Source organism: Colossoma macropomum, unplaced genomic scaffold (genome assembly GCF_904425465.1).
Source record: "Colossoma macropomum unplaced genomic scaffold, Colossoma_macropomum, whole genome shotgun sequence".
NCBI classification, from domain to species: domain Eukaryota; kingdom Metazoa; phylum Chordata; class Actinopteri; order Characiformes; family Serrasalmidae; genus Colossoma; species Colossoma macropomum.
This window is the reverse complement of record NW_023495456.1, coordinates 82,125-108,430: the sequence shown is the minus strand read 5'-3', so window position 1 is coordinate 108,430 and position 26,306 is coordinate 82,125. Positions and strand designations below refer to the sequence as shown.

The 26,306-nt window shown below is 39.4% G+C and overlaps 1 protein-coding gene across 2 annotated transcripts; it reads right to left on the bottom strand.

Moving 5' to 3' along the window:
* Nucleotides 1-957: 957 nt before the first annotated feature.
* LOC118802098 (NLR family CARD domain-containing protein 3-like) lies at nucleotides 958-19,142 on the bottom strand. 2 transcript variants are annotated; one of them, XM_036562568.1, is made up of 10 exons: nucleotides 18,698-19,142; nucleotides 18,257-18,344; nucleotides 17,881-17,997; nucleotides 17,397-17,513; nucleotides 16,873-16,923; nucleotides 14,849-16,627; nucleotides 14,473-14,646; nucleotides 2,876-3,049; nucleotides 1,535-1,708; nucleotides 958-1,227 (listed from the first exon to the last, which is right to left on the bottom strand). In XM_036562568.1, the coding sequence occupies exons 2-10, from the start codon at nucleotides 18,310-18,312 to the stop codon at nucleotides 1,215-1,217; spliced, it is 2,655 nt and encodes an 884-aa protein (XP_036418461.1). In that variant the 5' UTR covers nucleotides 18,313-18,344; nucleotides 18,698-19,142; the 3' UTR covers nucleotides 958-1,214. The 2 variants fall into 2 exon arrangements, with proteins under 2 accessions (XP_036418461.1, XP_036418462.1); XM_036562569.1 differs by lacking the exons at nucleotides 958-1,227; nucleotides 1,535-1,708; nucleotides 2,876-3,049 and adding an exon at nucleotides 13,482-14,119 and having other exon boundaries at nucleotides 18,698-19,140.
* Nucleotides 19,143-26,306: the final 7,164 nt, after the last annotated feature.

Here is a 26,306-nt window from a genome sequence, read left to right as displayed (position 1 = left end):
TTCTAGTGTTTGTTAGCAACATTAGCCTCTAAGCTCCAGCACTAAAGTAAACAAACAACATTTGAAGACAAGACACTTCTCAGCTAATCGACAATGTTTGGGATGAGTGGAAAATTGTGTAAGTTAGATTTTTTGCCAAATTATTTCTTTAATTTCTTTAACACACACACACACACACACACACACACACACACACACACACACACACACACACTGTTTCCTCATTTCCCAATCTAAATCAGAGAGAGGTGTTTGTGTGTAATGGAGAGACTCAGCAGCAGTGATAGACTAATAATCAGATGAGCTTTATTAGAGCTCAGAGAGGAACAGCAGAGATCTTCAGAGTACAAGAGAGACACTGATGCTCATTTTTTTCACACTTCTAGAGAAAAATAGCCAAAACAGACTCAAATGACCAGTTTAAAGGGTCACTCTGATTAACACAGAAGCCACACTGCATGCAGCGCGGTCACTGCTTCTGATTTAAAATAAGCATCATATCATATAACCGTGCTCTCATGGAAACAGAAGAAAAACAAAACCGTAAATAAAAAAAGCCTTTATCTCAACTGGTACAAACACAGATAAACAAAAACATTTCTTCTGGTTTCTACATACAAAACATCATGACCTGTGACTAGTTTACAGTCTGTTTTCTTCACTGGACAAAGTATCACATGGTCCATCTGTTACCTGAGTGTGACAGAGTAGAAGATTCTTCCTCTCTGAGTATCAGACATTCATTTTTTAGTGTTGTTTGTTTAATATTTTATTTTTCCTGAAGTTTTCTAGGGGAGGCACGGGGCGGCTCCGGGTACTCTGGTTTCTTCCCACAGTCCAAAAACATGCAGTCAGGCCAATTGGATGTGCTGAATTGCCCCTAGGTGTGAGTGAGTGTGTGAATGTGTATGTCTGTCTGTCTGCCCTGCGATGGACTGGCGACCTGTCCAGGGTGTATCCTGCCTTCTACCCAATGACAGCTGGGATGGGCTCCAGCACCCCACCGTGACCCAGAAGGATAAGCGGTTTAGATGATGGATGGATGGATGGATGGATGAAGTTTTCTGTACACAAAACACACCTCCATCTAGTCCACACACTCATACTGTATTTACACACACTGTGTCTCCCTCTGCTTCTGGAGCTCCTCACACACATTCAGAAATCACTTCATCTCTTCATGATGTCGTCTCTTTGGTGATCAATAATACACATCAACACCACATACTGAAAAACAGAAAGAACCAAAAAATAACTTACAATACAAAAAATAAAAACACTATTTTCAATACAGAATTAGTCAATATAATAAAGTTACTCATTTAAAAGATGTAGAACCAGTTTCCTACATGTAGCTCAATCACAGAGATTTTAAACTGTGAATCACTATCGGCATTTCAGTTTAGTCTAAGATTAGATTTAATCCCTGTCTGGGAAAGCAGCTCACAGTGTGTGTGTGTGTGTGTGTGTGTGTGTGTGCGTGTGTTTGTGTGTGTGTGTATACACACACATTTATCTGAAATCAGTTACTCACCTCAGATATTGTAGTCTGTAATGTTCATCATGCTGAAGATTAAACAGCACCTCACGTCCTTTCCTTATCTGGTTATTAAAACACAGATCCAGCTCTCTCAGGTGTGAGGGGTTTGATTTCAGAGCTGAAGCCAGAGCAGCACAACCTTCATCTGTAATATTACAATCCCACAACCTGCAGAGAGAACAATGACTGAGTCTGATGTGGATGTAAACAACATAAAAAGCTAAAAGTACATGTTTCTGCTGATGAAGATTTAAGTCACTGAGCAGTAGCAGATGTTAGGTTGATCACACACTCTACACTTCTTAGATTTCTTTACTTATTTTTGAGATTATTTAGTAAAGTGTCAATAATTCTAAATGACATATTTTATATTGTTTTTTGTTATGATAATTATCTTCGTGTTTAATTTACCAATTAAAGATATCTTTCAACATAAACACATATTACAGTGCTACTCAGACATCACTGTGTTGAGACTCTCCCACTGCACTGCCGCCCTTCTCATGTTTGAAATACAATGTGCTCTCTGACTGGCTAATGAGGAAAAACAGGTCACTGCTGTCCTCATTTAGCATCCAATCAAGAAATTCAAATATGAATACAGAAAACAAACACAACAAACAGCATGATGAGAGAATGCAAAGTTTCTGAAGAATAACTGCCAAATATGAGCTTCATACCAAATAAGTTTCTCCTTTAGTTTTAACAAAATCATTGCTCCTTTTCACCCATTGCAAATTAGTGGCCTTGAACAAAAAAAAATGTTCTGGTTACTAAATTTGTTGTTCTGTCTGTTTATTCTGTAAATGTACTTTGTGATTTTCTACATCATTTCAAGTCACAAGCTGAGCTTTATGTTGTGTAGAATTTCATGTTGAATGGACCAATAGAAATGCTCTAAAATCACTTGGAATTAAACCCCTTTAAATTAACTTACATTGAAAGGTCAGAGTGTTTTTGGCTTCTTCTGTAAAGTTACTATTTTGGAGATTTGTTTCTTTTTTGGGCAGCAGTTCAGAAGAAACTTCAACAACAAAATGTGACTACAACACAACTAAAACACAACTTCAGTATATAGGTATAGGTAGATAGCTTTTATAGGTATAAACATACTAAGTTTGCTAATGGTGCCCAGATTATAAGTGGTGAGTACAGAAAACAAACACAACAAACAGCATGATGTGACAATCAAATGTCCCTAAAGAACTGAATCAAACATCCTCAGGATATTAATTCTGAAACAACCGGCTCGAATAGAGATCAGAGAATATTCACGATTAGAGAACATGTCTTACTGAGGACCAGACAATTAGTGACTCTGAGAGATGATCTTACCTCAGTGTCTCCAGTTTACAGAGATAATTCTCCAGTACAGCAGAGAGCAGCTTCACTCCTGAATCTCCTAGATTATTCAGAGACAGATCCAGATGTCTCAGTTGTGAGGGGTTTGATTTCAGAGCCGAAGCCAGAGAAGCACAGCCTATATTTGTGATATTACACTTACACAACCTGCAGAGAGAACAATGACACACTCTTCACTCTCTCAGTTCAGAACACAGGTCAGTTCGGCAGGAATAAGGTGTAACTTCAGTCATAAAACACAGCTTTATTAGTAGAACTTTATGTTTTATGAAGAGAAATGTGGTGTAGTTAAAGCTAATTTCAGAGCATTTTGTCAGATCAGTGCTTTATAATAGAGTAACAGTATATTTTTGACAGGTAACACAAAAGGAACATGTGAACAGCCCTGATTCTGTGTTCTCAGTATATTTACCTCATCTTATCTGTCGGTGGAGCTACATGTAATAGTAATAGAACAACCATGAGTGATTATAATGCAGCAATTTAGTCATGATTTTAGTGCAATTACTGATATTATTTTGAAGAACTGATATTACAGCTCCAATACTATTTAGTTCCACTGTAATTACAGTGTGAAACATTGTCTGTACATCATACTGTGCCTGACCATTTAAATACATAATAGATATTTAAAAAGTAGAAAAAAGTGAATTAGTATTTTACAGCACTAATATCACATCACTTCAGTACAACTGCTTCACTGTTTTTGGCATAATAATCCTAATATTACATGATTTGTTCCTACCAAATATTTGTACAATTTTATTGAACATGCCACTTTCTAACTTTTTTATTAAGCAACAACTACAAAATTAAAATGCATTTTTTTGGTTAGGGCAACTTCATACCATAATATTACCAAATTATTACCCACTTACTGCTGCTGCTTTATTTAGAGAGCACTGTTTATACATGCAGCAGCTCAAAGTGGTTTACAGTAAAATAGTTAAATTAAAAAAAAAGAAAACAAGATAAAAATAATAGTTAAAATGAAATTAAAAATTAAGTAAAATAAAGTGAAGGTAAAATGAAAAGATAAATATGACGGGGTGCAATAGTTTAAAGAAAAGACAAATAAAAATATAAAATTGTTTCCAGGTTAAAAGTGGTGAGGGACGGGTTCCACAGTTTAGAAGCATAATAACAGAAAGACTCTCCACTTTTTCTGTAATTTACAGAACATTTACTGAAAGTATTGTTTCAAAAATTAGTAACACAACACAGGCGCTTAGTAACCTGTAACCATGCAAGAACAAATCATGAACAAATATAGTAATTATTTGTAATGAATAAAGTGTTATGCTTCTTTACTAATGAAGAAACATGGGAAGGACACAATTTATGGGTTGTTTCAGGACATTTAATGTAAAGTATGTATGTAAACGTTTTATTTTATGATTAATATAACCTAATCTAGGCTTTCTGATCCATTATTTTATAGGGATGGATGAAGCTATTTGAATACTTGGATATCCAAACTCATCTTAGTAAGCTCACTTTGGGTATCTGAAGAAGGCAAGTGTAGTGAGGAATAAAATACACTAATAAGCTGTTCATTATCTTGTAAGATTAAACAGGTTTTGGACAGAATGTGAAACTTTGAACTGCAGTGAAGCAGAAATGAACAGAACTTATACTGGAAACACTTTACATTACAGTTATGTGGATAAATATGTGGATAGAAATACATTATCAGTTAGATTCACTTCACCCATTTCATACTGTAGCATAAGATATAGAGAAGCAGCTAAGATAATGCTACCATCAATAAAACAACTTAGGATAAATCACTGCATGTGAGATCAAATTTTTGCTGACGCTGCAGGAACTTTGACTGAGATCAAATGTCTAATTCACCAGGTCTGCTATGATTGGCTGAGCTGAATGTCAAACCTTTTACAGAGCTAAAGAGAGATACTGCTGTCTTCACCTCTGTAATGAAATGTCTGAGTGTAAATTCTACTCTCTCAGAATTTATGTACTTTTTAATTCTTTTTCCCCATAGAAAGACATTATATTTTACTCTGTAATCTTTTCATTAACTGTGTGATGTGACTATTCTTCTCCCTGTACATATTTATATTTGGAAAAAAAAAACACCAAATAAAGACTAGTCTCTCCTCCATGTTTACAGCTGTCACTGAAAGGTCAGCTTCTCTTTCACCTGGACTGAGTTTCCCTAAAAACAATCAATTATAGTGAATAAAGAACAAACTAATGAAGAATGAGAGAAAAGAAGGAGTCAGTTCTGCAGTGTTTCCTGAAGGGCTTCATAATGTGAAACTGAAAGAATGAGTATATAGAGCATCTTTGTTGACTCCTCCTCTGTACCAGCACAGGAAAAACATCTGCAGTCAAAAACTGAACCATCAATTTCACTGATCATATCACTGTAAACCTGCAACAAAAATCTTTGACAAAAAAGTTTGACAAAAGTTTCAGGCAGGTTTGTGTTCTAACCATAGTACGCAGACAGCTTTGGTTCATGTTGTGAATGACCTCAGGCTCTGCGCTGACGCAAAAAAAAATCTGTCTATTTTGGTCTTTTTGGATTTTAGTGCAGCTTTTCATATCGTTGATCACAAGATTCTAATGCAACACCTTGAATATAGAGTCGGCCTCTCAGGTACAGTTTTGGAACGGTTTAAATCATATTTAATGTTTTGACAATTCTTGTTTTCACTGGGAAATCATTCATTGAAGAGATGTAAAAATTTTTGTGGAGTCCCACAGGGTTCAGTTTTAGGGCCACTAAGTGAGGTCATTAGGAAACGTAATATAAATTCAACATAAATTTAATACATTTCATGATGACATACAATTATACATTTTGACTCCTTCTGAGGGTCAAGACTCTGTAGACAGACTAACCAGCTGTGTGTCAGTTATTTCTCAGTGGATGTCACAAAATTTTCTACAACTAAATCACAAAAAACTGAACTACTTGGTACTAAAACTCAGAGAAAGCTGCTTTATGAGAATCTCAACTCTTTAGCTTCTTATAAGTAGGAAACCTGGGTGTGATCTTAGAATCTGAGCTCTGTTTTATCTGCATGTAAACACAGTCACTAAAGTAGCTTTTCATCATTGAGAAATATCAAGTTCAGCCTTTTCTCTCTCAGCGTGATGCAGAGAAACTGGTTGATGTATTTGTTACAGCAGAGTTGATCACTAATGATCTTCTTACTGGACTTACTAAGAAAACAATACATACAATACAACTTTGGTGTCGCTTTCCAGGCCTTTCGGCTCCCTCAGGTTTCACCACTGTTGGAAAGCCACACCAATGGTCACCCTGGTTTGACCTCTTGCTTTATCCCACCTTTTTTTAGTTCAAAGCCTTTTCTACGTCTGTCTTTCTTTCTTTTCTTCTTTCTTTAGCAGTGCAAGCTGGTGTAGGTACCTGTGCAACTTTTTCTGCCATTCTTGTGAACCTAGCTCGCTACCTTTCAGCTGTGTGTGTGTGTGTGTGTGTGTAGCTGTAGCTGTATGACAGAGTCTGTACATGCACAAATTAGTACATGTAGGCAGGTCGTGGGTAGGCAGGCAGATAGATCATCCAATCATTTCATTCTGATCGAAGGAAATCATTGAGAGCGCTTAAAAAACTGGGTTTTTTTACAGTCCTGTGGCCTCCGCAGATGGCAATTTTTTTTCTTTTTATTGTCGGTGTGTTTGATTTATTGTTTGCTGTCAGGATGTATAGAGTGTTTCAGGAATGCAACAAAAATGTTTTTAAAATAAATCACCTTTTCCGACTTTAATTAAATCAGACTGCCAATCCAAAGGCAACAGAATGTTCAGTGGTTCTTTTTATAAATGTTAATAACAGCTGTGGAAGAAATCATAAGCTTATTAAGTCTGACAGCAGGAGATCATGTATGATAGTTAAATGATCTCCCAGCCTGTTTGGTCAGATAGAGATTCTTTATTATCTGTAGGACTATAATGGCTCACAAACCTCAGTATATCTATTAGCCTAATTTTGTCTCGTATGGACTGACAGTTTGTTGAACTGAATCATGACTCTTGTGGTCGAGGTTGGAATGGCATGCTAACTCTTAGCTAGACAGTATTTTTTTTTCACCTGGTTCATGAGGGTAAGGGAAAAAGCAGCTGGTCAGAGAGGAACCAAGACTCAAAAGGGGAACCCATCCTCCTCTGGTTGACAACAGATAGGAAACTGCAATGTGGCAGCTTGCCAGAGGGGGGATTAGAACCCAGGCCAGCTGGGTGGCATTTCAGAGGCCAACCAGGTGAGCCACCACAGGCTTTTAGCAGGCAGGACCCAAACGCTGAGCTTCTATGCGTTTGGAAGGTATTATTAAAATAATATATATAACCACAGATGCCGGGGCTCGAACCCACACCGCTGCGTTAATAAACTGGCGCTCTACCACTATGGAGGCCGTGTCACGTGGTGCAGGGAGGTTTCACCTTAAAAGGGAATGCTGAAAATGGGTGGAAAACAAAAGGACGTATGAAAGCCCACCTGCTAAGGCTTAGGCGGGAACAGAACAAAGGACGCCAGGGGAAAGACTGGCTCTCTCAAACACTGAAGAAATTATAACTTTCCCAACAGAAAAGAATGCACAAAGGGGAATGAAAAGGAGAAAGGGGCAAACTTGTCCCTTCTCTGGCTTTAGATTTAGTTCTTTAGTTTTTTTTTTGTTTGTTTTTTTTGGTTTTTTTTTTAAAGGAAGAAAGACACAACTCAAGAAAAGGGGATAGGCTTGAGTAGTGACAAGGAGAAAAGAAGCTCAAGGGAAATTCTCTTAGAGCTTCTAACCGAGATTACCGGCTGGTCTGTTTGCCAGAACTCTGAAACAAAGACTCAACAAAGTGTGTCTTCTTCTCAGCCCTTATAAAGCCCCCTGAGCAGGTGTGGCTCATTTGGGTCATTGACTCCTCATGGTGGCCGGCGGTGGCCTAGCCCTGGAGCCAACCCTTACAGGAAACAGCATTAGTATAAAATATTGTACTACAAAATGGGGAAAAAACAGGTGGAGCAATGGTTAATTAGATAGTTACAGCATGAAACTCCATGGTGGTCAAAACGGTGCAGATCAGCCAACAAAGATCAAGAAAGAACAAGAGCTCTGGTGACTCCCATGTGGCAATTCAGGCAGACATCACTCAGGGGCTCAAATAAAGAGAGAGTGAGACAGAGAGAGAGAGAGATTGATTTCAGAGAGAAAGAGAGAGAGAGAGAGAGAGATTGACTTCAGATATACTCTACACGAAATTTAACAGGTAGCCAGTGTAATGACGACAGGATTAGGGATATATGGTAAAATCTTTTGGTCCTTGTAAGGACTCTAGCAGCTGCACTCTGGACCAGTTGGAGCTTATTTAGTAAAGTGCATCCAGCTAAAATGGTTTTACAGTCTGGAGGTTATAAATCATTTAGGGCTACAATATTACGTAGATTAGCGATGTTACGCAAGTGAAAGAATGTGGTTCTAACAATGTTGCAAACGTGGATCAAAAGACAGACTGGAATCGACGCCTAGATTTTTGACAGTGGTGCTTGGAATGACCGCGTGGCCTCTAACTGTAGTTCAAATTTGGAGAGTTGAGATCTCTCTGCTTTCGGTCCAAGTAGTAGGACCTAAATTTTGTTAGGATTAAGAAGAAAGAAATTGTTGGTCATCCAGCTTTTGATATTTTTAACACATTCTTCAAGTTGTTTAGATTCTGCACTCACGAGGATGATAAACAAAACATGTCTGCAGACACATCTGCAGACAGCCTTGTCAGTGTGGCTGCTGAGGAACGATGTTAGCGCTCCCTTCTTGTGTCAGTTTGACCACAATACAGACCGACGTCAGTAGGTGCTGTGAAACAGTGGGAAACTGGATGCTGGATGTAACGTTTCCTGAAGCCCATTTCACACCAGAATCTCTCCACAATGCTTGTTATTTAATAATGGACATGACACAAGCGCGTTGTGAGGGGAAAGCAGTTTCTTGTTACATTGTATTTTTACACAATACAAATGTCTGTATTGTCTGTTTACTGCTTAAATAAACATTATGTAGATGATACAAAGAGATCAACAATAAAAACATGACTTGCTGCCACGTCTGTTTCTAGCAAATACAGCTATATGGAGAGAGGAGATGCATGTAGGTTCAGGCAGTGTTTCAAGGCAGTTTCTTCCCCTGGGCCATTAGGCTGCCGAACAGCCAGTAGTGCAGTTGTATTGGTCTCACTCTGATCTAAAGGTCTGCGAGGGACTGTTTTTTTTCCACACACATCCAATATCTGTCTAATCACACACACATTATCCTCTGCTTAAATAACACAGCTGTCATGGTCATCAGGCTCACTGCGAGTAACTTCACCAAATGCCATTTATTGCCAGTAAACACAAAACTGGAATTAAACTACAGAGTGGTTATTTTTGGTGTTTTGCTGGGCAGCTGTGTTTGTCAGACTTAAGGCTCCATCATCTAACGCCTGATTCACACATGCTGCCTCTGCGTGGGGTGAGTGAAGTGGCAAGCGTTACAGTTTGGATGCACTGACCATTCATTCATACAGCGTTTACGCTGCAGAGCAGCAAGAAACTTACACAGGCATTCCTGTTTTCAGACAAATAAATGGTCACATCAGTCACTCTGCTCAACAGAAATATCATTTATAAATGTACATGGTATATTTGTTTATCCTGGACAGCATTCTGATTTCTGATCAGGCAAAAGTTTCAAGCCTGTAGACCAGCCGGGGAATCTGTCTGCAGCATGGAATGTTTATTTCGTCGTGAATTACATAAAAATCGCCTTTTAACGTTTTTATATGGTCTTCTGTTTAATTTTCATTTATTTTCGTGGCTTATCTGCCCCAGGTCTATCCTCTAAACACCAGGGTGCTTCAGTACGACGTCTGCGACTCTGCCGCTTCGCACGTGCAGCCTATGTGAAAGTGCTGACCACTTAACATGAGTGCCGAAATGAAAAGCAAGAAGCAGTATGTGTGAATCAGACCTAAGAGAATCTGTGTGTTGTTTATGTGATCGGCTGCTCGAGAATTAGTTTATTCATTTTAACTGTTTTACTGTGATATTGTTCACATATGTGTTTTTGTGATCGTTGTACTTTATTTAGGCTATTCATTAATTTGCGGAATTTCTCTATATGCGTGCTTCTGCCCGCTCCCGCCTGAAGGGGTCTAATTTCCTCCCGCTCCCAACACTGAAAACTAGGACCCTAAACTGAGTCCTAGCATCCCTAAAAATAAGAGTAAAAAGACCCTTTTTGTTGTTTTTCTTAGAAACGGAAGTTTGTCTCTGATAAGCAAATGTTATGATCCACTTTCTCTCTCCTACTCTTCCCCTGCCCCGCTCTTCCCGGAGCCGTGCAGTAGCTGTGCTGAGTAGCTACGCTGCGCGCACACACGCACTAGAGCCGGTTACGGTTTGACTGTCTGTAGTGAGGTGGCTCCAGTTAGTAGCGCAGATGAGGATTATTTCTTTACTTTAACACTCAGCACCAACACATTGGACCAGTTTCACCACCATGGAGGTGTTCATACCACACACTATACAACGCTGTGCAAACCTCTCTGTTTTTCCCCGTTTTGTATTCTAATATTTTATACTAATGCTGTTCGCTATCCGGTGTCGACCAGAGGAGAATGGGTTCCCCTTTTGAGTCTTGGTTCCTCTCAAGGTTTCGTCCTCTTGCTCTTAGGGAGTTTTTCCTTGCCACTGTCGTCATTGGTGACGCCCATGGGGGCTCAGACCCGGATTTTTCTGTAAAGCTGCTTTGTGACAACACCCGTTGTAAAAAGCACTATATAAATAAACTTTGACTTGACATGACAGTCATTAGCAGCAGTCCTCATTGTTGCTGCACTGAATCACAGATCACTCGTTATGTTGTTCTTGTTAGCAATCTTACATATTTTTGTCTAGCAAGCTAATAATACAGGGTGTCAATCAACGACCGTCCACTGTTTGAATTCGAGTGAGAGAAGCTGGCTGTTGTGCCATTCGTAGGCCGATGCGTTGATATTAAAGCCAAGGTTCTAGACTTGTACTGTCCGTATGTGTATTAGCTAATTAGTGTTGTAGAATGATAGAAGATATTATGAGAAAAAAAAAAGGGGGACAGCACCCCTAAAGCTCTAATCCTAGAATCGCCCCTGAGCCAACCTATACCTGTACATATAGATTGTACATCTTCTATCCATATCTTGTAATCTGGAATATCGATATATAAATATTCTATCCCTTGTGTACCTGCATCTCATCTATTTATCAACCTCAGACTCACATATTGCATATAAGGAAAAGTGTACAACTGTACATATCATAGCTTTTATTTCATAACTAATATTCGTGTACAAAATTGTGTACTTGAATAGTGCCAAAAATCGATTCTTAGATGCATTGCGATGCAGACGTGGACGATTCTGAATCGATTCACAAATGTCAAAAAACGATTTTCTAAATATTTAATTTATAGTGTAATGTTGACGGAACACAAAGAGCGGAACTTGGAAGTGGGTAAGTGCAGCGCCCGGACAGTCTGTGGCGGCACATAACAAAAACACAACTGGATGAGCGAGAAATCCGACCGGCTCCCTCTGCATTAAAAGCCAGGTTAGGTCAGGAGACACAACCCAAATGTTAAGAAGAGCCATTTTGTCCTTTCAACAAAAATCAAACCACCTTGGGAGCCACAACATTTATGCCCAGTATGTCTCAGTATGTGTTAATGTCCTAGTAGAGGCTAAACAATATAAATGAAAACGCGGACTTACTCTGCTCTGCTTTAAGCTTTAGCTGCTTTTCTTCCAACTCCGCCAGAAAACCTTTCCTCAAATGTTGAATAGTTTCTTGTAAAATGTCTTTCAGCTTTCTGCTATTTTACGAGCCTGAAGTCGGTTCTCATTTGCCAGCTTCTTGCTGAACTTTCCCGTTCCACCTTAAATTCTGAGTGAGGCACCGAATGTAAATCGGTGTTCCACCATTTAAGGTGGAACAGGAAAATTAGAAAGAGAAGCAACTTCATCTTCACAACTTTTTAGTGTTTGACAGTCTCTCGTTGCAGATTTAACGCACCAGGAAACCAACTGCGCTGCTTATAAATGCGAACAAGTCCATTCATCTCCAAATGTTCGTCTGTCTTTCTCTTTTCCTTTTTCGTTCGCTACTAGCTCAGCAAAACCTCGTTGCTACGTGACCTGCAGTCTTTCGCGCTCCCCACCCTCTATCACGAGACCAAAACCAAAATTATAAAATCACTAAAGAATATATAATGTGCTGCGTGGTCATCCTTTACCACTGGATCTTATTTCACCGTAACAGCGCATTTTAGTACAGATTGAGTACTAAAGAGTGGCAGCATCTTCTCCAAACAAGAGCAGTGAATGAGAGCCTTCCAGTTCACTTGCCACATCACTTGCATTTGTTTTATTAATAAAAGATATTGGACATAAATGCATTATGGATCATTACAAATACTTAGCGTTAAAAGTACCAAGTCCTCAGACAGTAAGAAAATAGAAATCATGTATAGAAAAGAAAGATGCATTGAGATGCATCGATAATCGTTTTATAATCGCATCGCAGCCCTCTGAATCGTAATCGAATCGAATCGTGAGGTGTGTATATGTGTGTATATCGTGAGTATTTGTGTATATGTTTCCAATCAAATTTATATAAATATACTGTATATATATTGTTAATTTAAGTACTACAAGGGGGCCATGCACTTAAGATTTTCACTCACCTTCACACCTGTGTAAATGTGACAATGTGACAATAAATTTGATTTGATTTAATTTGATGTTGAAGTCCTCAAATGTAATAAATACTGCTAATGCTTATTTTTGCTCTGTTTATCTTGTATTGCTGTGCTTATCACAGTCACATCAGTGTTGGGTGAGTGTTGATAAAATTCAGACTAGGAGCTCAAAACTCAAAACAGAAACAGAAAATAAAATGCATCTTAGCCAGATTAGCTAACTGTGAGTGATTGTTTTTTTCTGAGTGCATCTTGTACAAAATTATAAGTAGTTTTCATCCTTTATGTGTTAGAAATAAAGCAGCTTCCTTAAGGTGGAGAAGGACAGAGAGTGTATCAGTATTTATCTGAGGTACCAAGTATTTAACGGCAGATACGTCTCCTTAAATCACTCTGTTCTTCATACACAGTAAATTCACACATCAGTGTCAATGCAGTAAAACAGCTGCTGCAGATTTGGGGTCTTTATACACTGAGGTGATCCACCTTTACAGTCAGAGGTGAGTGTCAGATCACAAGTGACTGTGAGTAAACAGATAAAACATGTACAGCTCAGTGACGTGTGATGGTTCTGTAGAGGGTCCTGAATGCGATGCCTGCTAAAGTTCCTGTTCAACTAAAATGCTGCCCAGAGAGACAGAGAAGAGCCTTTGAAGGCAGTGACTAGTTCGGCTGCTGCCTCCAGAACAGAACACACTATAAATGTTAACATATTTCTCTCATCCTAAATGACAGCAAATCTGATCTAAAAACTTTAATGGCTAGTGTTAAATATGTATTATGTTATTATGTATGGAATAATACAGTTACATACTGTACCCCACTCTCTCTTAAATACCATATTTTTTATTGTTTCTCACTGTGACAATTCAACAGAATTCAGTTGTTTTATTATTGTCAGGCAAAGCCGTGGTCAGAAAACAGGCGTGGGTCAAATCCAAAAAAGCCAGCCAGATCACAATCGTGATAATAATACCAGGCAGTCAAGATCAAAGGGATAAAGCAAAAATCGTGGTCAAAGAACAAGCCAAAACGTCAAAAACACAGATCCACAAACAGCAGGCAGAAGTACCAAGGGGTTAGGCAAAAAACAAGGTCAGGGAAACAAAGCACAGGTCATAACAGGCAAAGACAATCAGAAATATAACGCTCGGTAAGTTCTTGGAATAAACAATACCTCGCAATGTCTACATCTAAAGCCCGGGGTTATATACTGAACTAATACGGTCATATGACAAGATACACAGGTGCACCACATTAGTATTCAGGCGATCGGGAGAGCTGATAGGTGCGTGTGCTATCGTCTGATGTCATGTGATCTCCTGAAGGATTGTGGGCAAAGGAGTCTGTTTCGGTTTCCGAGTCCAAGGGAAGTTGTTTTGCATGTGGACATGTGATCTCCACATGCATGCTGGGAAATGAAGTCCGAATCTTCCCGATGCGTCACACTCACAAGGTTTTGCTGTTATACAAGACTATTTCTTAATCTGTGATCTATTTGTTGCTTACTGAAAATGAGGATTTCTCTCAGTGTAAACCTGAACTTAAAAAATACAATGTTGATGATTTTACAGTTAAGATGCTCTGTGCCAGATTAGCACCTGCACTGCGTATAAACAAATATATAAGTATCTGCAATATTCAATCGCACCAGTGCTGTGATTTTTACACTTTTTAAAGATCAAAATATAGGAACTTAATATATAAATAATTATGCAATACGTGTTTATACATAGTTAATTAACAAACATGAAAGTCTTATCTAACTATAAATTTTTCTGAGGACCAGGACGTGTTAAAGAAAGATGATCTTACCTCAGTGTCTCCAGTTTACAGAGAGGATTCTCCAGTCCAGCAGAGAGCAGCTTCACTCCAGAATCTCCTAGTTTATTCAGAGACAGATTCAGCTCTCTCAGACTGGAGGATTCTGAACTGAGCACTGAGGCCAGAGCTGCACAGCTTTTCTTTGGCAGACTGCAACTTGAAAGACTGAAGAAAATAGCATACAAATTCTAGCATTAATTTGACTGATGTGAGTTACCTATGAACCTATTAATGCTGCTGAATATCAAATACAGGCACACAACGATGAATAAACTATACAAAATGTTCAGACATATGAAGAAAATCTGTTGGATTTTGGATTCAACATGTTTCTAATATTGTGTCAGTTTTATTCAGTATTGCTTACTCAGCTGTTCTGGATTCTGCAACTACAGGAAGCAGCTTCAGAAGAACATCATCTGATCTGTTATATTTCTGTAGGTCAAATTTATCCAGATTATCTCCTGATGTCAGCAGTACAAAGACCACAGCTGACCACTGTGAAGAAGAGAGTTTTCTTCGGTTTAGTTTGTCAGACTGCAGGCACTGCTGAACTTCCTCAACTAGAGAACGGTCATCCAGTTCATTCAGACAGTGGAACAGGTTGATGAATTTCTTTGCAGAGGGATTCTCTCTGATCTTCTTCTTGATGTATTTAACTGTTTTGTCTTTGCTGTGGGAGCTGCTCTGTGTCTGTGTCACTAAGTCTTGTATGAGAGTCTGATTGGACTCCAGTGAGAGACCCAAAAGAAAGCGAAGGAAGAGATCCAGATGTCCATTCTTACTCTGTAAGGCCTGATCCACAGCACTCTTGTGTACGTCTGTAATCTGTTTTCTTCTGAGGATCCTCAGTTTAGAGGACTGACTCTGTTTAAGCACATTTCTCTTCTGGTTCATGAAGGTCAGATGCACATATAGAGCTGCAAGATGTTCCTGAATGCTCAGATGAACAAAGCAGTACACTTTACTCTGGTGCAGCCCAGATTCCTCTCTGAAGATCTGTGTACACACACCTGAGTACACTGATGCTTCTTTAACATCGATGCCACACTCTCTCAGATCTTCATCATAGAAGATCAGGTTTCCTTTCATCAGCTGCTGAAAAGCCAGTCGTCCCAGTTTTAGAAGTATTTCTTCATCTGTCTTCTGCTTCTTTATGTACTTTTCTCTTATGATCTTTGTCTGAATGATGAGGAAGTGTGTGTACATTTGAGTCAGAGTTTTGGGGGTCTCTCCGCTCTCTGCTTCACCCAACATTCTCTCTAGAACAGTGGCTGAAATCCAGCAGAACACAGGGATGTGGCACATGATGTAGAGGCTTCTTGATGTCTTCAGGTGTGTGATGATTCCATTGGTCAGACTCTGGTCCCTGATTCTCTTCCTGAAGTATTCCTCCTTCTGTGGGTCACTGAACCCTCGTACTTCTGTCAGTCGATCCACACACTCAGAGGGGATCTGATCAGCTGCTGCAGGTCGGGAGGTGATCCAGATGAGAGCAGAGGGAAGCAGATTTCCCTTGATCAGATTTGTTAGCAGCACCTTCACTGAGAATGACTGAGTGACATCATCCAATCTCACAGTGCTCTGAAAATCTAGAGCTAAACGACACTCATCCAAACCATCAAATATGAACAGAACTTTGTGAGATCCAGATATTTCCATTTCTTTAATCTCCTTAAACCGTGTATGAAGAAGATCCACCAAACTGAGTGTTTGGTCTTTCATCAAATTCAGTTCTCTGAAAGGAAGTGGAAATATGAAGTGGACATCCTGATTTGCTTTCCCTTCAGTCCAGTCCAGAATGAACTTCTGCACAGAGACTGTTTTTCCAATGCCAGCGACTCCCTTTGTCAGCACAGTTCTGATGGGTTTGTCTTGTTCAGATAAGGATTTAAAGATGTCATTGCATTTGATTGGTGTGTCCTCTGTGTCTGTTCTCCTGGATGCTGCCTCGATCTGTCTGACCTCATGTTCATTATTGACCTCTCCACTGTCTCCCTCTGTGATGTAGAGCTCTGTGTAGATCTCACTGAGACGTGTTGGGGTTTCCTGGTTTGTTATCACCTCATTCAGACACTGAAACTTCTGTTTCAGATTTAGTTTGAAGTTTTCTTGGACTTTCACTGTGTCAGAAGCATGACCATGTCTGTGAAATGGTGACACATGTGGTGAGACAGAGGAACAATTATCAGTACAATTTAAAATAAGCTTTCTAAGATGAACATTTTGCTGCTATTTGTATTTCCCCCAAATTCATAAACCAAATTCCCCTTTATTCACAAACATAATATCCTCTATCATGTACTCTCTGTACATTCATTGTAAAATTGATTAAGAGGTAACAGGACAAGTTGTGTTTACAATGTCTCTGTATGCTGGTTGTGATCTTACTCTTTATCTGTGATGATCTCTTCTGTTCTGTCTCTCGCACCCTGCAGAAAACTGTAGACACACAAATTATACATGCCGTGTGCTTTCATTAAAGAATGGGGTGAACTTCAGTATTGAATTTCACTAAAATAATTATTTTGTGTATAAAATAAATCAGAGATCACAGTCATAACTACAGCTTGACCCACATTCTGGAATATTTTGTAACAGATACTGATACAGTGGAAGAAACATATGCTTTTATTTTCAGTCTAAAAGTCATTAATTCTATATTTCTCACATATGCACTGTCCTTAAAAGGTTCTATTTGAAGATTATTGCTTCATATATATATACCGCTACACTGTAATATAGACAAATATAAAAAAGCATCACTGACAGAAAAACAAGACTGTAAACTCTTTATCTTCTGGGTAATATTAATTTTGAAATTAATGATGTGATCAGTTCATATTACTGGTCTGAGCTTTTCTACTGGAAAGGACGAATCAGCTGTTCCGTCCACAACTGTGAGGAGCTGTTACCTGTGTCCAGATGAGGGGCCTCCATCTCTGAACACTGGTCGAGGATCCAAAGACTCATCACTCTTCATAGACACACCGCTGGTTACTGCAGAGTTTGATCTCTTTATCTGGATTTGACTGTACAAGAAATTATTTACTTAGTCTTTATTCTTGGCTTTTCACATTTAGGCCAGACTAATATTGTAGTGACTTTAATTTTAATTCCATTACTCTTTTTAAATTTCTCTTAATTTTGGTGTACTTGATAATTAGCTTTTATTTCCTATTAAATATTTTATTTCATTTTCATGTTTCTTAAAGATTCTTCTTAATCACACAATTTTAATCACATTCATTGAAAGCACTTTGATTTACATTCTAAATGTGTGAAAGAAACTACTTACTTAATCAAAACAGAAATAAAAATTAAATTCTTTTGCTGCTAAAAGCTGCAGAATAACTTAATATTTCTCTCAGCAACAGCTCAAATCTGATTAGCCGGTACCTGTGTCCAGATGAGGGGTGTTCATCTTTGAACCCTGGCGGAATACGAATAGACTCATCACTCTTCATGGACACACAGCTGGGTGCTGGATAGTCTGATTTCTTAATGAAGATTAGACTGTAAATAATGAAAGAGGTTAGCATACAGTATTTAAATAGTCTTTAAAGGACAAGTCCAGTAAAAATGCTACTTAATCTAGTTGCCTCTAGTAAGCAATAATCATCATGTTACTTGTAATCTGCTGACCACTAGCTCACCTCTGGATTAAGCATGGAGACCCATTAAATTAAATTAAATATAGTTAAATTACATATATTGCTAAAAAATATTACATGATCTCACTGCATTAACAACAACAAAAACAAAAATCTCTTACTCTGAGTGTTTGTTGGAGGTAGCACTGTCTTCCTCACATTCCTCAGAGAGGCTCATCCTGCTTTTCTGGTTTAATAAAACCTGTCAGACTTAAAAGGAAGAACAACTCTGTACAAAAAGCAGCTCAGAACAACTCACAGAAACTGCCAGTAAAAGCTGTAATTAAAAACAGACAAATGTGGACATCATGAATTAGCAGTAAATTAAAATACAGAAGCAGCTAAACTCATTTACTGTGTACACATTCACAGAGGCAGGAGCTCAGCAGACGACACAAGATACACAGAGTCAACAATTACTTTTAATTTTACTGGTGAAGAAGAAAGAAAGTGACTTTAATGAGAGTCAGATTAATGTGAACTGCAGCAGCTGCTGATTTAGCTGTTGATCTCTTTCCTTCTTCTTTACAAAAGTTACTAAAATATTCATATAAAGCTCTTACCTCCACAAACAAGATCCTAGAAAAAGGCTCTTGTGTCGTCCTTTCGTGTGTATTATATCTCATATCATAATGTCATCATGGCTTCCAAAAAACAATATTGTTCCTCTCAAACCACCAAGTGGTGTTGAACACTGGAGAAACACTTTCAGCTTTGCCTGAGCTTTTCTTCACCTGAGAAATATGTCAGTTCTCTCCTCCCTGGTGTCACATTTCATAGACCTACACTTCAGTGTCACATTCAGCTGGAACTCGTCTCTCTGATACTCTGAATTTTTCTGACTGACAACCGTATTAAAGAGAATAATTTTATTGTAAGCGTAATCATCAATACATACATAATGAAACGTTTCAATAGCTAGTGTATCATAACTGTGTTTCTAAAGAATATGTAAATTACTGGGGTCCGCGCCCACACAGGTGGGTCTTTAAGGCAGATCTGACTGAAAGACATAGAACACATTAAGACATTCAAATGACACATTCTTACATATTCTTTTTATATTGCAGGTTTACAGTGAATCATACAGTCAGTAATTTAATTCAAATATTAATGGAGAAGCTGTTTAGCCTTTTAGTATCTTTAGCTGCTCAGACTCATTCTAGTTAAGAAGATTAATTATCTGCCCCTCAGTTTTAACTAAACCAGTTCTGAATTTATCTGTCAATGTACACAGTGGTTCATACTAGCAGCAAAGTTATCAAAAGGATGTGTATATACAGACTATTTGCTTCAAAAACAGCAGATTTAGGATCTGTTTTATAACACACTTACTTAACATACTAATACACATAAAATCAGCACTTATTGTATTCATAATATTAGTTTTTAGTGGAATAGTAGTGTTTTATGAACAAACAAATGTTGACTTTTCTGATAAATAGCTTTTTATATATAATTTTCTCAGCTGTGTAAAACTTTTACACAGTGAGAATAAAAAGCCATTTTGGAGCCCAAAATCAAACCTGGTGTCAGAAAGTTCAAAGTCAGTATGAACGTGAAAGTGTAGAGAACTTTCCTTACATTCTGTACATTTATATTCAAATGTTTGGGGTTGTTGTTTAAATGTTTGTGATCAGTAAAATAAAACCAATCTGGTTACATATAAATGTACAAAATCACATGTATAAATATCCTCGTCCAGTTCAGCCTCACAGCTTCAAATAATTAGCAGAACAATACAAATCTGTAAACAAACAAAAAAAAGAAGTAGATAACAAATCTAATTTCTTTCCACAAACAGATGGTATATAGAATTAGTACAACGCTTGGAAGAAGAAGTCACGTCACATCAGAGAGCAGTAAGGAGCAAAACACCACTGCTTTAAAGACAGCAGCCCAAAACAGAGCCTGTATTTTAGGGCTCGTCAGCTGTTGGACCGCAGGTCAAATGTGGACTCAATAAAGCATTTCAGCAGACAGAACCAAACAGAGAAAAAAATTCTGTAGCAAAGCTGATTAACGTGTGTAAAAATGATCATATTTCAGTGACATAATCTTGAACCAGCATGTCTTCTGTAGCAGTCTTGTGCTGCGACTTCACACCTGCCCACAAAATTCAGTTCTGAGCACAAATAAATCTAAAGCTCAACATGAAAGATTCATATTGGTGCTCATCAATGCCTGATAGCACATTAGCATGAAATGCTGATTAAGAATAACCTTTATTACTTTTAAATTTAGTTTAATTTTATAATTAATTTAGTTTTTTGCCTTTCAAGGTAAGAAATCTGATGTAAGTGAACCTTTGTAAATTTTAGTTGAATACTCCTGCTGTGTCTTATAAAAAGCTCTGTACCTCTCAAAGCTGTAAACCGCTCTGGTCTCAAGGGGCCACTGGGCTGGTCTTTCATGGTGGGACGGCTTTTCTTTCTCCTTAGTGTATTTTTTCTCTTCCACTGCTTCACTGAAAACACTCACCCCTTTACCAACATTCATTTGTACAAGAAACAAACATTTTTGACACAGCATAAATAATATTAATAACAAAAGGACACTCTATAAACATGTGGGTGAATAAGTAACACATTTTACTTTCAGGTGAAAGTTGATTTCTGATATTAAAGTCTACTCTGAGCTGCATCCAAGAACATAAGAATGATCAAGATGTGTAAAGTGAATAAAAAAAACAACAGGAGCCTTGAACAAAAATGGGCTTTCAGCTTTACTTAAGTAGCTTCCAAAAATGCATGAAAGCATGATTTCAGTTCGTTATGCAGTACTGAATATAGACTGATGACAAACAGTTAAGTTGAATTCAATCAATTTCGCTTTAAGGCTCTAACAATAAAATGTGTAAAAAGTGCCTTAAAACTTTCTGAAGGTGCTGCATTTCCAAAGCAATGTCAATATTACAAAATTACTGTGATAATCAGTTTGACTGAATGCAGAACCCCATGAAGAGTTGGAGTTGAAGACAGCTGGAGTCTCACCCCAATCACTGGACAGACTCACTGGAGAGACTCACTGGAGAGACTCACTGGAGGGAACACTTTCAGCTCAAACCCAAACATGACTGAAAAGTCTTCAGTGTTTTGGGCTGAAATCTTACAATTATCAGTCACAAAACAAAATTCTCAGTAAGGAATGTAAGACAACATTGTCACAAGATTTTATTATACTTGAGAATAAACACTAGTTAATGATGTGTTAATTGTCTAAACTGCTTTTACGTCAAACTTAATTTATACAGAACGTTGGGAAAGACAGCAGGGGGCAGGTCAGAAGTAATGCATTTCCTCCCATGTCATATTTTCATTGGTCCAAACCTCCTGTCAATCATATGTATTGTTGTCAGCTGCAATAAAGTCACATTAAAGATGGAAAGGCTTTGAAACTTCTTTTTACATCAAAAAAAAAAATGCACTTTCAAACTTGATGATGTTTTATATTTGCTTTATATAAAACTATTTATATTAAAAGGCCAACATTTCACAGCTTTGAGATCAACACTGAGTTTTTAACAAGTCAAACACAAAGCGTGAACAAACGTACTGGACCGGCTGGAGTTCACATTAAACCTGCTTGAATACATTTATATTAGACCAATAACAGCATTTAACAGAACACAAACCCATTTAGAGTCCAGCCTGCTGGAAGACACACTTGGAGGCAGTGGAGGAGGAGAGTCTCTGTGTAGCTCCCATTTAATTCATTCATGCAGTGAATCTGCTTAGAGCAGCAGATAAACTACAAACCCCATATAGTTACCAGTTCATACTGAGACATCTTGTGCAGCTACGAGGCTGAAGTAGCTTCTTATTCACCAACTTCTTATGAGAATTTTCTGTTCCACCTTAAATGGTGCTGCAGTTACATTCTGGTGCCTGTAGATGGATGATAGATAACACTGAGAATCTCTCTGTATAGAATCTGTATATGTATAAATGCTGAATAAAAGGATTAAACAGAAACACAGAGACTGTCCGAGTTGTGTTTTTAGGGAATCTATTTTAGAAAGTCTGAACCATTTTAGAACTTAACATTGTGTAAAAGAAATCCGTAAATAAGAGAAAGATAGAGGGTGAATTTGTGCTTTTCTGCTACCGCGTTACCTTCCAATCATTAAACGTCTCAAAATGCCGAACTTTGAGACGATTTACCAAATAACTTCTTAAATGATTATCTTTTAAACACAGCATAACAGACACACAGTGAGACTGCATTATCTGCTTGAGACAGCAGCTGTGACAGCACTGAATCACCTTCTTATTCACTAATGCTGCTTCAAAAACATCTAAAGAAATGATACTTATAATAACAGATTATCACACAATCTGAATTATACATTTTACAGAACCCACAGAATGTGAGGTGTTGGTGTTTCTGCTTTTGTGCTGTGACTTTATCTCTTGAATATTCACAGTGTCTCAAAATCTGTCGACATATTTGAAGCACAAAATATCAGATTATCAAACTCCTGAAGAGGAAGAAATTTTACTGAAGGATTATTCAGTTGTGACTCTGTGAACAAACAATTTGAGACTGTAAAGTGTGTAAACTGTATTTTTGCTTCTTTACTATGACATTATTTTCAGATTGTCAGAAAGTCTCACACACCTCACACTCACATCTAACACAGCGTAACAGAAACAAACATACTGCAGGATTTTGATATTCTGTGATATTGTCCTGCAGATGTGACTGTAAGACATATTTGAGACATTTTGAAGATCAGGAGATAAAGTCATAGCAAATAAGCAGAAAGTAGATTAATTAACAGATCATTAACGAGACTAATTCAAAAGTACTAGTTAGTTCTTATGTAATTATTTATATGAGTAAACACACTAATCAGTTCATTAACAGTGAAAAATCATTGGTTATTACACAATTAACAAGTAAATAAGCTCTGAACTAATAAACTAAACTATAAGTTAACAGTGAACTCAGTTACAGTTCAGTACATATTCAGCTACTAAGAATTAACTAATGCTTAATGAACACTTAAATAATATATAAATAATAAGCAGTTAATAACTTATTAAAGACATAATTAATTCTTTCATTTTTATATGTAGTCCTGGTCCTGTGTTGTGTAAATATATAATACTGGGTTTATACTAAGCTGAGCAGCAACATTAACAGCAGCTTTATTTAAACAGCATCTGTCATAATTAAAAGGAAATAAATAAAAGAAAAATCAAAATTCCACAACAAACCTCAAACCTCAGACTCAGTTCTGAATCTCAGTCTTTCACCTGTTTGTGATTCATTATTTTCTAAAAAAGTGCAGCTTTTAAGTTTAAAAGACGAAGCTTAAGTCGTCTCAGACTATAGTTCTGTGATCACTTGAGCTTTTAAGTTAAAGTCTCTACTATGTACCTGATCAGATCTGATTAAGTTTATAGTGCTCACTATATAAACATTTTCCTCACTTATGAAGTTCATCATCATTATCATCATCATCATCATCATTAACCACTTAGTCCAGATAGGGTAGCAGTTGGGAGAGCAGAGAATCCCAGATGACCCTGTCCCCCGCAACTTCCTCCAGCTCATTCCCGGGGATCCCAAGCCGCTCCCAGGCCAACTTGGAGATATAATCCCTCCAGTGGGTCCTAGGATGACCCCGGGGTCTTATTCCGGTAAGCCGTGCCTGGTACACCCCCACCGAGAGGCGTCCAGGGGGCATCCGGATCAGATGCCCGAACCACCTCAGCTGGCTCCTCTTAATGCGGAGGAGTAGCAGCTCTACTCCGAGCTCCTCCCGGATGGCCGAGCTCCTCACCCTATCAAATAGAGTGTAGCCCACCACCCTGCGAAGAAATCTCACTTCCGCCGCTTGTATTCGCGATCTCATTCTTTCTGTCATTACCCACAGCTCATGACCATAGGTCAGGGTCGGGATGTAGACCGATCGGTAAACAGAGAGCTTCGCCTTATGGCTCAGCTCCCTCTTCACCACTACAGTCCAGTACAGTGACTGCATTACTGCTGCCGCCTGTCCCAGCCTGCGGTCGATCTCACGATCCCTCTTCCCATCATTCGTGAACAAGACCCTGAGATACTTAAACTCCTCCACCTGGGGCAAGTCCTTTCCCCTTACCTGGAGTGGGCATGCCATCCTTTTCCGGGCTAAGACCATGGACTCAGACTTGGAGGTGCTGATCCGCATACCAACCACTTCACATTCAGCTGCAAACCGCTCCAGTGCGCGCTGGAGGCATCCATGTGATCCAGCCAAAAGAACAACATCATCTGCAAATAGCAGAGACACCACCCTCCGGCCTCCATACATAATGCCCTCCTGATCCCGGCTACGCCTTGACACCCTGTCCATGAATATCACAAACAGGAGTGGAGACAGGGCACAACCCTGGATGAGTCCAACGCTAACACTGAAAGAGTCCGACTTAATGCCGAGTATACGAACCCAGCTCTCACTCCGGGCGTACAGAGATTGAATGGCCTGGAGTAGTAACCCCGGCATCCCATACTCCCAGAGGACCTCCCACAAGATATCTCGGGGAACACAGTCGTAAGCCTTCTCCAAGTCCACAAAACACATGTAGACTGGGTTGGCAAACTCCACTGCCCCCTCAACAATCCGTGAGAGGGTGAAAAGCTGGTCCATTGTTCCACGGCCAGGACGGAATCCGCATTGTTTCTCCTCAATCTGGGGTTCAACTATTGGTTGAAGTCTCCTTTCCAGCACCTTGGCATAGACTTTCCCAGGGAGGCTGAGCAGTGTGATACCCCGATAGTTGGCACACACCCTCCGGTCCCCTTTCTTGAAAATAGGGACCACCACCCCGGTCTGCCAGTCCAAGGGTACTGTTCCCGAGGTCCATGCACTATTGCAGAGGCATGTCAGCCACGACAGCCCCACAATATCCAGAGCCTTAAGCATCTCCGGACGAATCTCATCCACCCCCGGTGCCTTGCCACTGAAGAGCTTGCCAACTACCTCAGTGACCTCCACCAGGGAAATGACTGACTCCAGTGAGGGAGGCATGTCTCCCGGATTAAGGAGTTCCTCAAAGTGCTCTTTCCACCGACCGACAATATCCTCATTTGAAGTCAGAGTTTCTCCACGCCTGCCGAATACAGCTTGGGCGCAGCCACCCCAACCGCTCCTGAGTTGTCCAGAACCTCCTCGAGGTCGACCAAAAGTCTTTTTCCATGGCTTCACCAAACTCCTCCCACACCCTGGATTTTGCTTCTGCCACCGTTGCAGCTGCCACCTTTTTTGCCTGTCGGTACTTATCTGCTGAATCGGGAGTCCTTCGGGCCATCCAGTCCCAAAAGGCCTCTTTCTTCAGCTTGACGGCCTCCCTCACCACTGGTGTCCACCAGGGGGTTCTTGGGTTACCGCCATGACAGGCACCAACAAGCTTTTGGCAACAGCTACGCCTGGCAGCTTCCACAATGGAGGTTTTGAACAGGGTCCATTCAGACTCTATGTCCCCTACCTCCTCCGGGACATGAGAAAAGCTCTCCCGGAGGTGGGAGTTAAAATCATTCTGAACAGGGGGCCTCCGACAGTCGTTCCCAGCACACCCTCACTATTCGCTTGGGCCTACCGGGTCTAACCCTCAGTCTTCTCTGCCATCTGATCCAACTCACCACCAGATGGTGATCAGTTGACAGCTCAGCACCTCTCTTCACCCGAGTGTCCAGAACATATGGTCCCAAGTCAGATGAAACGACAACAAAGTCAATCATTGACCTTTGACCCAAGGAGCTCTGGTACCATGTACACTTATGAACATCCTTGTGTTCGAACTTGGTGTTCGTTATGGACAATCCATGCCTGGCACAGAAGTCCAATAACAATTCACCATTCGGGTTTAGATCGGGCAGGCCGTTCTTCCCAATCACGCCTCTCCAGGTCTCCCAGTCGTTGCCAACATGAGCATTGAAGTCTCCCAGTAAGACTATGGAGTCTGTAGGTGGGGCCCTTTCCAGAACCCCGCCCACTTGCTCCAAGAAGGCCGAATACTCCGACCTGTTGTTTGGTGCATAAGCGATTTTAATACGCATTGAGGCGACCCTCTCGTCCACCGGGACAAACTCCAACTGCACTGCCACCAGCTGGGGACTCATGAGTATCCCCACACCCGCCCAGCGCCTCTCACCTTGTGCAACCCCGGAATAGGAGAGGGACCA